This window comes from Malus domestica, chromosome 14, assembly GCF_042453785.1.
Source record: "Malus domestica chromosome 14, GDT2T_hap1".
NCBI classification, from domain to species: domain Eukaryota; kingdom Viridiplantae; phylum Streptophyta; class Magnoliopsida; order Rosales; family Rosaceae; genus Malus; species Malus domestica.
The window spans coordinates 16,645,936-16,659,394 of record NC_091674.1 but is presented as its reverse complement, the minus strand read 5'-3'; the positions used below and the strand labels follow the sequence as shown (position 1 = coordinate 16,659,394).

Here is a 13,459-nt window from a genome sequence, read left to right as displayed (position 1 = left end):
GTCATTTGATTGCTACAACCACTGTCTATATACAACGCATCACTATTCTTGTCCACAATAGTTGAGTGACTTGCAGAGAACAAGTTCCTTGTCTCCTATACTTCAGTAGCATAACTCACTTGTTGCAAAGTCTTATTGAGATTACAATCCTTAGCAATATGGCCAAATTTACTGCACTTGTAACATTTTGACTTCCCTTTATTCCAAGACTGGTGAAGATTCTTATTTCGACTGATTATATAGTTGCATTATATTAAGAAATCATTTCTCTTCATTAATGATTATTTTAACCAATTTCCCAGTCTATTTTATATTAGGGTGTGTAATTTATTAAACAAATTAATTTAGAAAAATGATTGAGCCTTTGTGTCATAACTGTTCATTTTTTATACTACAAATTGAAATCATAATAAAAATTGGGGTAAATTATACAAAACTACATAAGTTATGGGTCGCACCACAATCTCATACCTCACAAAACATTACAATGTCATACCTTAATTTACGAATCATTGCAATGGCAAGCCTCCGTTAAAAATTCCATCAGTTTATCTGTTAATTGCTGACGTTGCAAAAGCAGGGCCATATGTTTAATCATATATCATCAAATTTGTGCCACGTGGCAAATTTTTTGTTTTTTAAAAGTTTAATCATTTAATAATGCCAAAAAAAAATCTATTTAAAATATAATTAGATTAGTTAATTAAATATGTTTTTTTGCAACAACGAAAAGGATTAAAAAAAACCATCTTCATCTTCGACGAAATTCAGATGCAGTGATACAGACACAGTGATCATCACCATCATGAGAGAGCAAAAGCAAACCAAAATTCCGCTCTGTCTTCAAATTATCCTCCCATTAGTCATCTTAATTCTCTCTATAGACCCAGCAAACATAATAGAGAGAGCTCCATAATTAAACATCATAAAAAAAAACCCATAACAACTGTTTCCTAATATTATATTTTGAACCGCTATGAAACCAGACAAAGTTGGACAATGGGATATCAAATCATTTCCAAAAATTGAGATGGCTACTCATACGAACATAGCAGAGACCACCTATCTCTCTACCACCCTCTTCGATGTTGAGTGCATAAAGTTATACTTTTATGGCAAATCATTTCCTAATATTGTTGTTTGTATTGTATTTCAGGATGAAAGTAAGGGCTTGAAGAAATCATCTTATTTTGAATAATTTAAGAGCCTAGAATGGATAGTTTGAAGCCCAACTCGCCCAAGACCAAACCATAGCCCACAAGTGGCCAATGATCCGCCAGAAAAGGCCTTTGCAGAACAGTGAACTTGCGAGCTTTGCCCTGAAGTGCTCAGAATGAATTAGAAAATGGGCCATATGTGGCTGGAAAGCCCTAGAAGTATTCTTTTTTATGGTCTTTACAGCTTGTGATTTGGAGGTTTCGACTAGAAATTATGATAGAATAAAGAGGAGCTGTTCAGTTACAAATTTTGAAAACAGCTAGTTTTCAGTTACTCCTATACTAAAACCTGATTGTAATGAGCTATAAATGAGAGTCAATTTAAGGATGTAAATGCTCAGATGTTAGAAAACTTCTAAGCTTTTTAATAGGAGGAAAATACACAGAATCTGAAGGAGGAAAAAAAAGGAGATACACAACATCAAAGAGGAGGATAAGTCTTCCACCTTGAGACATTTCTAGGTTCTAACTTTCCTAACTTTTTGTGTATTTTGTTATGTTTTTAATTTAGGTTATGGATACTTAGGGCTACTTTGAAGCCCTAGACATGATTGAATTAATGTTATGGTGCAGTTTTAGTTTATCAATTTCATTTGCAAGCTAGAATCAGTTTTCTGTCTCAATTGTTTCAAGCACATATTTTCAATCTTAGCTACCTTGTTTAAGTTTACTTTTTGTTGCGAATGATAAGGATGATTGTCATATCTTCTTTCATTCCTTAGCAACATGTGGTTAGGTTCAAAACTAATCATGTAAGTTGATTCCATGAAAATCTAGGATAAAGGCCATGTTCTAGGGTTCATGTGATGTTCATAATCATCTTCATTCTTAATGATTTTATAGGTGCTAAATATGAGTATATGCCATGCTAGGTTGCACCTACAAATATAAGTTTGATGTATAAGTTTTATAGGTGCTAAATATGAGTTATATGCCATGCTAGATATGTGAACATCTTAGTTGTGCATTTGAAATGGATAAGTTAAAAGATTGTCTCATTGATTCATGAATGTTTAGGGGAAGGCCTTAGCTCATTTTAAGTCAGATTTATGTCCTAAAAACATTTCTAACTTATTCCATGTCTTAGGTTTATTTTTAGATAGTTCTAATATTTCACTTTTCTTTTTGTCTTTATTTCTTTTCCAAAATTACTCAACCCCCCATTTTAAGTCATAGGAGTCTTTAACTAATGCTAATTTCTAAGAGTCAAATGTTTTACTAAGTTGTTTCTCAATCCTTGTGGTTTGACACCTTTACTTGTGCTGCAATACTATCCTTATATTTGCACTCAAAAGGAACTTCAACATTCGACTCCATTTACCGTTCCATTGACGAACCCATAGTCGAGAAGTCCATAACTATTCGATGAAATTCCATGGCAAGTTTCAAAATGAAAAATTCAAGGTACAATCACCAGAACTGAGTTTCTGATGAATTCAATTTCCAGCTCTTTGGATTCGAGTGATGGGTTTCCTTCGTCGAAGTTGGATATTATGTATGTGATAAGATCCAAACTCAAGACCTTAACTCAAACCTGCAAGTATGTAACAATGTTGGATGGAGTATAGAGAGAAGGGCTAGAGAGAGAATGATATGTTTTGTAATATATTTCTTTTCCAAAATGACCGTGTTTTTTTACACCCACAATTGACTACATATATTCTTTCTCAATCTCTCACTTCCAGCTGGCATAACAAACCAACTAAACAAAGTTATATAAAACACATTAAAAACTTACTAACTAATAAAATGTGATTAAGATAATCACGAGCCAAACATTTACCCTCTCCTTCAAATAAGACCTTGTCCTCAAGATTGTACTTCAAAGCTTAAAGGTTAGGAACCTAGCTACAAAATCTTCAAAATCCTCCCATGTAGCTTCATCAGCCCTCTTGTCCTTCCATTTAATTAGCAGTTGGACCTCAGCAACATTATTCTTCTTGTAAATTTTCCTCTGCAACACTACTTCTAGTTCCTGAGCTTGTAACCCTTCATCAGTCACCAATGGTAGTAGTGGTACGAGACTCACATTGGGACCAATATGTTTCTTCAAGCAACTGACATGAAAGACTGGATGAATATTTGAAGTTTCAAGTAGTTTAATTTTGTAAGCCACATTGCCAATTTTCTCCAATACTTCAAAATGACCATAGACCTTAGGGTGTAGTTTATGGCAAGCATGTGTAGCCAGTGATTGCAGCTGGTAAGGAACTAATTTCATATAAACTAGATCCCCATTTCAAAAGTCCTCTCACTCTTGTTTATCAGCTTATACCTTAATCCAGTTCTGAGCAATAATTATATTGGTCTTGAGCATGGCTAATATCTTGTCTCTAGCCAACAACCCTTATTCCACACTATCCAGTTTAGCTGATCTAAGTTCATAGGTAGCAATATGGAAAAGAGGCATACCATACATAATCTCAAATGGAATGAACTTGGTGGAAGAGTGAAATAAAGTGTTGTAACTCCATTCTACCCATGCTAACCACTGTAACCATTTCTTGGGTTGGAAACTATTGAAACACCTAAGGTAAGTCTCCAAACATCGATTGACCACTTATGTTTGGCCATCACTTTAAGGGTGATAGCCTAAACTCATGCAAAGTTTGGACCTTTAGAGTTTGAAAAACTCTTTCCAGAAAGCATTGAGAAATAATGTGTCTCGGTCACTCACTATAGTTAAAGGCATACCATGTAATTTGAAAACATGATCCACAAACTTCTTAGCAACTATTGCAGCAGTGTAAGGGTGCCCTAATGCTATGAAGTGTGCATACTTGGAGAGTTTGTCTACCACCACCAATATCACAGATTTCCCTTTGCAATTTGGTAACCCACAAATAAAATCCATATTGATATCTGTCCAGACTTGTTGTGGTAATGAGAGAGGTTGTAATAAACTAGGAAGTGAGATAGTTTCATATTTGTTTTGCTAACAAGTTCTACATTCAGCCACCCACTCCTTGATGTTTCTTTTCATCCCAATCCAATAAAATCCTCTCTTCAACCTTTGGTAATTTTTTAAAACTCCCTCATGGCCAAAAATAAGAGTAGAATGGTATTCCTCAAACACTTTCCTTTGCCAAGTAGATTCAGCACCAATGACAATTCGATGTTTGTACTTGAGGAAACCATTGTCAAGATGGTACTTTGATAGCTTGGTACTGTATAACACAGCAGTGGCATTATCCTTGACTTCATTCTTTTTCTGTAACACCCAATAGTCTTGCTCCATATCCCTTCTTAATTCATCTAACTAACCAAAGTAAGGATAAGTAATAGAGCAAATGTCTAATTTTTGTCCACAAAAGTCTTATGTAGCAAAGTAGAACCTGAAACTCATGAGAGTGCATCAGCTACAATGTTATCCTTGCTCTGTCTATATTGCACTTCATAATCAAAACCAAGTAGTTTTGACACCCACTTTTGTTGAAATGGGGTGTTCATTCTTTGACTTAGAAAATACTTCAAACTACTGTGATCTGTATTGATAATAAAGTGGCGCCCTTGCAAGTAGTTTTGCCACTTCTTCACTGCATATACAATTGCGATTAACTCCTTTTCATAGGTGGACATATATTGATTTCTAGGACCCAATCTTGGATGGAGAAAGCTATAGGTCTCCCTTGTTGTTGAAGAACTATCCCAATGCCATTACCTGAGGCATCATATTCAATGACAAATGGTATTGAAAAATCGGGCAAAGCTAGTAGTTGAAGAGAAACCATGGCTTGTTTCAAAGCCTGGAAAGCTTGTTCAGTGCACGGGGACCAATTAAAACCTTATTTGCTAGTAGGTTTGTACAATGGTTGGCAAATCTTACCCTAACCAGGTATAAATTTTCTATAATAGCATGTCAATCCTAAGAAACCTCGTAGTTCCTTCACAGTTTTAGGAGTAGGCTAATCCACAATGGCTTGGATCTTCATAAGGTCAGTTGATACCTCATCACTAGACATGATGTGCCCCAAATACTTGACTTGGCACTGCCCAAAGGAACATTGTTTTTTTTTTTTTTGACAAAGAGTTGATGCTGTTGAAGAACTGCAAATGCTTGTTTCAGATGAGATAAGTGTGTTTCCTAAGAATTACTATAAACCAAGATATCATCAAAGAAAACAAGTATGAACTGTTTCAAATATGGCTTGATGATATCATTCATGAGGCTTTGGAAAGAGGGTGGCACATTAGTCAAGCCAAATGGCATTACCAGAAATTCATAATGCCCGTCATGAGTCCGGAATGTAGTTTTTTCAATATCAGCCTCATGCATCCAAATTTGGTGGTAGTCGGACTTAAGGTCTAATTTGGAGAAGTATTTAGCCCTACATAGTTCATCTAATAAGTCATCAATCAAGAGGATATGATACTTATCCTTGATTGTGATCTTATTCAATTCCCTGTAATCCATGCATAATCTCCAAGTCCCCTCATCCTTCTTAACCAATAAGACAGGATAAGAGAAAAGGTTGTGGCTAGGGCGAATGAACTTGAAGCTGAGAAGTTCCTTCATTGCCTTCTCAATTTCGTATTTCTGCACATGACCATAATGATATGGTCGAATGCTAGGTGGTCAGGCGCCAGCAATAAGTGGAATCTTATGATCATGTTCTCTCGCAGGAGGTAGGTGAGTAGGAATGAGAAATACAATCTCAGGTTCATCTAAAATAGCTCGTAACTTTTCTTGTTGGCTTGTAGTTAGAGTGGTGTTGTCTATAGGATAAACATCGTCCATAGAATACAAAAGAAACCCCAGGTTTGAACCAGATAATTCTTTCTCCAAATTTTGAACTACCATGTCATCAACAAGAGGGTAAGGTGGTGCATTATGGTACAGTTTGTAATAGTCAGTTCCCATGTGGAATTCCATGGTAAGAAGCTGGAAATCCCATAAGACAAGGCTCATAGAAGAGAGCCATTGAACCCCTAGAACCACATCATAGCCCCTAGTGGAAGGGTAAAAAGGTTTATATTACAGTGATAGCCACCCAATTTGAGAGACAGGTTCTTGCAACAACCCTGGCTTCTTACTTTGTCTCAGTCTTCAATCATGACATTAAAGGGCTTTGTAGCTTGGAGAGGCCACCCAAGCTTCCTCACTATTCTGCAATCAAAACAATTATGGGTAATACTCGAGTCTAGCAAGATGCAAACTGGTTGGTTGTGGATTGTCCCATCCACCTTTATAGTCTGTAAAGTTTGTTTAGTAGAGGTCCCATAGAATGCACAGGAACTAAGTTCCATGACCTGCAGCGCACCTTGGTCATCAGTGCTAACTATCTCACCTAAATATTCCTCATCACAAACATCTAACATAAGAAGTTGTTTTTTAAGGTACTTATGGCCTGGAACCCACTTCTCAGAACATAACCAGCATTTTCCCTTTTCTTTTTTATACTGTATTTCATCCGGTGTAAGCCGACGAACGTGCATGTTGGGTGGTCTTGGCGGCCATTGGTAAAGGTGGAGGGTGAACTGTGTGGCTTACTCGAAGGGCTAAAGCTCGCATCTCGGATAATTTGGCATCAAGTTGAAAGGCAACAAAAATGGCATCATGCACAGTATGTGGTTTTAGCAACTTTACATTGTAAATTAAATCACGTTTTAATCCGCCAATAAAACAACTCTTTAATAATATAAAACCAACATTAACAGTGCGATTAGCCAATCAACGGAATTCTAGGACATAGTCTTTGAGAGTACATGTTTGTTTCAATTTGAATAGAGCCTCAATGCAGTCCTCAAATTCAAAGGGGCCAAACTCTTGGCACAGAGCAGTAATGAAGGCATGCCAGGTATGAGTAGTATGGATGCAATTGTGCTTACTTAAACCATTGCAGTGCCTCATTTTCCAGGTAAAAAGAAGCTGTGACGACTTGCTGGGGCTCATGAATGTTGTAGTAAGCAAAATATTGCTCAGCCTTATAGATCCAAGGAATTGGATCATCCCCGTCAGTAAAGCGAGGAAAATCTAACTGTTGCTACCATGGAGGTCGGGGCGAGGATCTACCGCCACCGAACGGATCTTGACGAAGAAGTCGAGGTGTCTCTAAGAAGCGGAGATTAGCGTCACCGGATAAGATGGCGGAATGAGGAACGAGATCTAGCACGATGAGAGATGGATGTGCAGAAGAACCCGCATCACATTGAAAAGACTGTTCACGACACAATTGCTCAAAGGAAAAGGCAAATTTGGCATTCAGATTGGCTGATATCTCAGCTTTCAAGGAAGTGTTGGCTGCGGTGATGGAAGATTGGTGCAATTGAGGTAGATTTTCCAGTGTAGCTTCGACGGCGGAAACTCGAGCATCCATGGTGCTTAAACAAGTAGTGGGAGCACGACGGGGCATACACGAGGGAATCTGGGATCGAGAGGATGATACCAATTGATAAGATCCAAAGTCAGGACCTTAACTCAAACTTGCAACTATGTAACAATGGTGGATGGAGTATAGAGAGAAGGGCTAGAGAGAAAAGAATATTTTTTGTAATATATTTCTTTTCTAAAATGACCGTGTTTCTTTACACCCACAGTTGGCTACATATATTCTTTCTCAATTTCTCACTTCTAGCTGGCATAACAAACCAACTAAACAAAACTTATATAAAACTCAATAAAAACATACTAACTAATAAACTGTGACTAAGATAATCACGAGCCTAACACTATGGATCACAATCGAGGTCCTCATCGTCATGCTACAACATGCACAGGCTAAGGTCCACCACTAGGCCCCCGTGAGAAGAAAGAGATTGTGGGTTTGGCCGGAAGACCCACAAACTTTCTGTGACCTAGATCTGAAATTCAACCAACGAACTTGTTTGTGTCATTTGCAGTTCAATCGCGTGGGGAGTCGCCGCTCTCCCTGAAGTTCGAGTTGGTTGAGTTGGGATGGTGGGTTGGGACCCTGTGACTGCGATGTGAATTGAGGAATAAGGTTAACAGAGTTGTGATGGTGGATCGAAATTTATAGCTGAGGGGTTGGGGAAATTAGGGCTTATTTAGTTTTCATTATTTTTAATTTTGTTAATTTTTTAATTAACTAATGTAATTATATTTTAAATAGGTTTTCTTGTTTTTGTCATTATTAAATTATTAAATTATTAAATTATTTTAAATTATTTTTTTTGCCACATGGCACAAATATGATGATATGTCATTAAACATTTATCGTTGTTTTTGCCACATCATCAATTAACAGATAAATTGACGAAATGTTTAACAGAGGTTTGACATTGCAACAGGTTCATAAATTGAGGTATAACATTGTAATGTTTAAAACATAAGGTATGAGATTGTGGTGCGACCCATAGTTTATGTGGTTTTGTGTAATATACCCTAAAAACTGTGAGACCACCAAGCAATTTCAAAAGCTAAATTGCTCATTTTCTTCCCTATTTTATTGTTTGCTTGATCAATTAGTTTAGCTCCCATCAACCAATAACATTAAACATCATAGCAAGGTTCAGTGCTCTATCTATAATATTAGTCATGGTTCTAGCCAACTACATTTCCAATCCGAGCCAGTCAGCCCTTCTATTTTCAACAAATCTTTGATGATTTGAAAGCCACATAATCTGCATTTGTAGGTATTTTCGGCATGATTTGGTCATTCACTCAATTTGCCACAATCTATGTTGTTGATGATCCGATAACAGAAGGTTAGACCCAAGCTCACCCTCTGTTGGCCGGTTCCAAGGCTTTTCTGTGATATCCAGTTTGGATGGATGTAATACCCATTACTTGTTTTAACTTCTGCTTACAAGTACAACTATAGCACTCTAGACATACATGGAACCGAAAAGCAATACGAGCCAGTTGGAGAATTTCCGGTGGTTTCAGTTACCAACAAGTGTCGAAATGTTTGGGGATACACTACATTTGAGACGACTTTCGTGGACATACCAAGTTCATACGTAATTACACAATGCAATGTCACAGTGAAACATTACTAATCTACTATTAGCTTAATATCATGTTTTTTGGTTAAAGATATAATACTATACTACTATGTGTATGAACCTTTAGACCATCTCCAACGGAACGGTCCAGAGGGCCAGAGGGTCGAAAATATCCCGAAAATCGTCTCCAACCGAGGGCTAGGCTAAATGACTCGTGGACCCCACGGGACAAAAATAGGCCAGACGGCCAATTTAGGTTTAGGGTTTAGGAACTTTTTTGGTCCCAACCCACTTTTTTTTTTTTTTCTTTGGACCTTTTTTTTTATTTCTAATTTTTTCCTACACCATTTCTCACATATTTTTCCCCATTCCATTACCTTATTTTATTTCAATTCTTCACATTTCATACTATAGCCTTTTGGCCTTCGGTTGGAGATGGTTTTTTGTGACAGGGCTAAAACGAGCCTTCTAACCCTTTGGCCCTCGGTTGGAGATGGAGGCAAATATGACCTTGTACTGTTCATTAAAATATTAATATCTTGGAGGGCCATATGGCTAGAACGAGCCCTCTAGTCCTCATTCGGTTGGAGATGGTCTTAGTTCATATTTGATTGTGCTGTTATGGTGGTGTGTTTTTAATTTTAAAAAGTCAGTTCCTTGGAGATTTTTTTTATAATATGGAGATTTCTAGCTCTATTGTTGCGGATCTAATATCAGTAATTAAAGCTATTGAATTGGCTTCAGTTCGGGATTAAACTTTTATTTTGTTGGAAGTTGATTCTATTTTGGTTCTCGACTTCTTGCGCTCTCCTCCATTGTTGCTTTGGCAATTGAGAGTGGAGGGGAGGAATTGCTTGTGTAGAATTTCCTAAATGCATTTTCTTCTTCTCACATTCATGGGGACGGTAATCAAGTTGCTAATACTCTGGCAAATCATGGTTCTTCTACTGGTATTGTTTGGTGGGAACCTCCTCCTGATTTTCATTTTGCCTTATTATCATGATTATGTAGTTGAAAATTAGAGACGAACAAACCAAATATAAAACTAAGGAGAATATTTTATTGCTCCAAAACTGAGAAACATTGCCGCAATGGCTACATAACTCAAATAGACTACATCTTGACAAACTTGATGAAAATAAATGAATACAAGACTCGTATATATAGCGCAAACTAGCAAACCTTAAACCTAAATGGGCTTGGCCAAAAAACCAAATATTAGAAAAAAATAAATACTATTAATTTTTTTAAAAAGTCCAGTCAAACTCATGGTAGTAAAGGACACAAGTTTGCAAACAAGCAGATGGGGATGCGGGCTCCATGAGTTAAACAAGCAGATAGGCAGACATGTTCTTCTACAAATGTACAGATAAGCAGGTAGGCTCCGGTACGCTTACAGGCAGGTAGGCAAACAGGCTTCGACAAATAGACAGGCACACATACAGGTAGATTCAAACATATGGAAGATATATAGATTCAGATAGCAGATGAAAGATAGATTTAGATAGGCAGATTCTATTAGGTGAGATTTCCATATCCAAAATGCAAAATACAAGCAGATGAAACTTAGACAACAATCACTCGAGTGGTCACTAATCCAATCATTCGAGTGATTGCCAAACAAACAACAACATACTCAATGCACACTATATCAAACAACCCAATAAAATTTAGAAGTAGCCAAAAAAGTCTATTCAACATAAAGACAAAAATTAAAAATAAAAAAACCCTATCTTTGGACTAAATTACAGAACACTTGACCTTGATATTCCGACATATCAATCAGGTGAGGAGACAAGATTTTATCGCGATTGGGAGGTTATACGCGTGGGAGTGTGAATGTGTTTTTTACTAGGTTGATTTAGTCAATGAGGTTTGTTTTAATTTCAGATTAATTTGGTTCCCGTTAAACTAATTGGATGTTAGAAGAGTGGATGGTGTTTGAAAAGGGTTGGTTTTTATTCTTTTTTTAATTTCCCTTTTAGTTGTTTGAATGAACTTTTTATAATATAAATCAAACTAAATCGAATAGCCGTGTTTGTATATTGTATTTGGTTTCTTATATTGGTTTTTTTTTTCTTTTTTGCTGAAAAATGTAATTTAATTTTGTGGATCAAAGTTTTTGAGCAAGAAAATTACCTTGGAGATAGAATTTAAATATGAGCACTTACATTTATTTAGAGTTTTGAATTCATCTTTAATTAGGGCACTGTGGTTGTGAGTTTGATTTAATGCATTGTAATCTTTATAAACATATTTATTTATGTTGCTGCGGGCATAATTTCTAGTTCCATCCAAATCATCAAGCGGGCTCAAATGACGCAAGCCCATGGTGCAAAAACTGGTACAAAAATAACCTCCCAATCGTGATAAAATCTTGTCTCCTCCACCAGCGCTAAAATATGTTCTTGAGATGATATGTATCACAGGGAATTGACAAAGTAATCAAACCAGCTCGATAAGAATTAAAACTCTGGCTTATAAATTTAGAAAATTAATCCTCAACCAATTCAAAAATCCATAACATGCACGTCAGAATACTAGTTCTCCAAAACATGCCAAAGTTAATCCATAATATAACATTAGAAACTAATAAGAGAAAGGAACTTATTCTTCTCAGCTTCTTCAAGCAGAAGGATACTGGGATCCAGCACGCATGATGACAGAAAAGACCAGCATCAGCTTGTGAGCATCCCAGCAAAAACCAATCAGATCACCTTCTTTCAGTTGCCGCCTCCACACAAATTCACGGCTCCATGCGCTCATCAAAACATAAGTTCCGGAGCCCTTCCAACGCTTGAAAATCAATTGATGCTCGGAGCACGTATTAAGATCATAGATTGTAATCCCTGCTCCCTGATTTTCGACACAGTTAATAATTTGATAGCTCAAGTAGGGCAAGATATGTTTCTTAACCAACTTTCTCCTCAGCACTAGCCTTCTGGCCCTGTGCATGTTCCGTCCAACGTCGGTCATCGTCAGAGTTTTCTTGATCGGCCAAGGCTCCATGTACCGGCTCGAGTTGGTTGGCCCTTTCCAAATCTGCTGCACGGCCTCATTGAAGCTATATTTGATCAGCAGGCGGGAAATCTTTGCAGCCACTTCATTTCTTCGCTTCATGAATTTTTGCATAGCATTCCCAGTAGCAGATAGTGTTTCATGCTCTGGGTTCGAAGCAAATGCAGTGTCGTCCTCTGCTGTTCTCTTCAATTTGGTCCAAGTTGGATCGAATAAATTCAGTTCAGTTGACAGTTTGTCTTGAACTTGGTTTTCTGACTGTGCGCAGCAGGGAGTGGCGAGCGATAGATCTGTGCAGACTTCCATTGCTGAAAAGGAGAGAAATTAGCAAGTCTTTTACAATGATGAAAACTTAGATTGACTACGGGTGGTAGATGCTACCTTTTAGAAGCTCAAAAAGTCTTTAGCCTCTCAGTTTTATAATGTTTTACATGTAACAACACTTGATTGGCTTTATAGTTTTAATTAGATTCAAACACTTTGTTTACCTAACTCCCATGGCTCCACACACCCTCAAGAACAACTTGAGCCCATTTCAACACTTGTTGAGTATATGGCAGCATTCAAATGTAATACTTGAGACATGAATATGGCTCAAGATGGGTTCAAGTTATTCTCGAGGGCTATCAAGCAATGTGAACTAGGCAAAGGGTTTGAATGCAATTAAAACTATAAGGTCAACTAAGTCTTTTTATTATACATAAACATGGACAAAAATCTAAGAAAAGAGGGGCAAAAGCCTTTTAGGACCTAAAAAAATGGGTCATTTTTCTAAATTTTCGATTGATATAAGAGAGGCGATCACAACTCATGAATCGACTCTGGTTATTGGGCGGCTTGACAGGGTAGATCCAAAGGTATGCCAGAAAGAGAGAAAATTGTGGATAGTTCATGTGTAATACATAGCATAACAATTTTAGAGTGAATGGATAAGAGGTTGATACATGATTGTTCAAACTGGTTTTAGCACGTCCAACTTCATTTTCAGCTTTAAATTTGAACAACAAAACCGAATCAGTGCAAACAATTATTTAATTTGTTATAGTCTCTCTATGTTTAAAAGTCAAATGTGGATAGGATAATTATAGGAAAGGTGAAGTGGAAGTCAAAACCAATAATACTCTCTATGAATGGTAAAGAAATTTCATAGGTATGCTAGTGACACAACAACCACATTAAATAATGTGATAGTTCTATCTATTAATGCGATTTGGTTATATTTATGAGAAATTGTAGATCTAATTGTTTTTATTTGAATACCTGGTTTGCCTAAACTTTAGAAAGCACAAAAGAGTGAGATGCGGTCCCTAACTACTAAT

General features: G+C 36.9%; 1 protein-coding gene across 1 annotated transcript; it reads right to left on the bottom strand.

Moving 5' to 3' along the window:
* Positions 1-11,747: 11,747 nt before the first annotated feature.
* On the bottom strand, positions 11,748-12,446 carry LOC103415112 (B3 domain-containing protein At2g33720-like). Its single transcript, XM_029093011.2, has one exon. The coding sequence runs from the start codon at positions 12,444-12,446 to the stop codon at positions 11,748-11,750; it is 699 nt and encodes a 232-aa protein (XP_028948844.2).
* Positions 12,447-13,459: the final 1,013 nt, after the last annotated feature.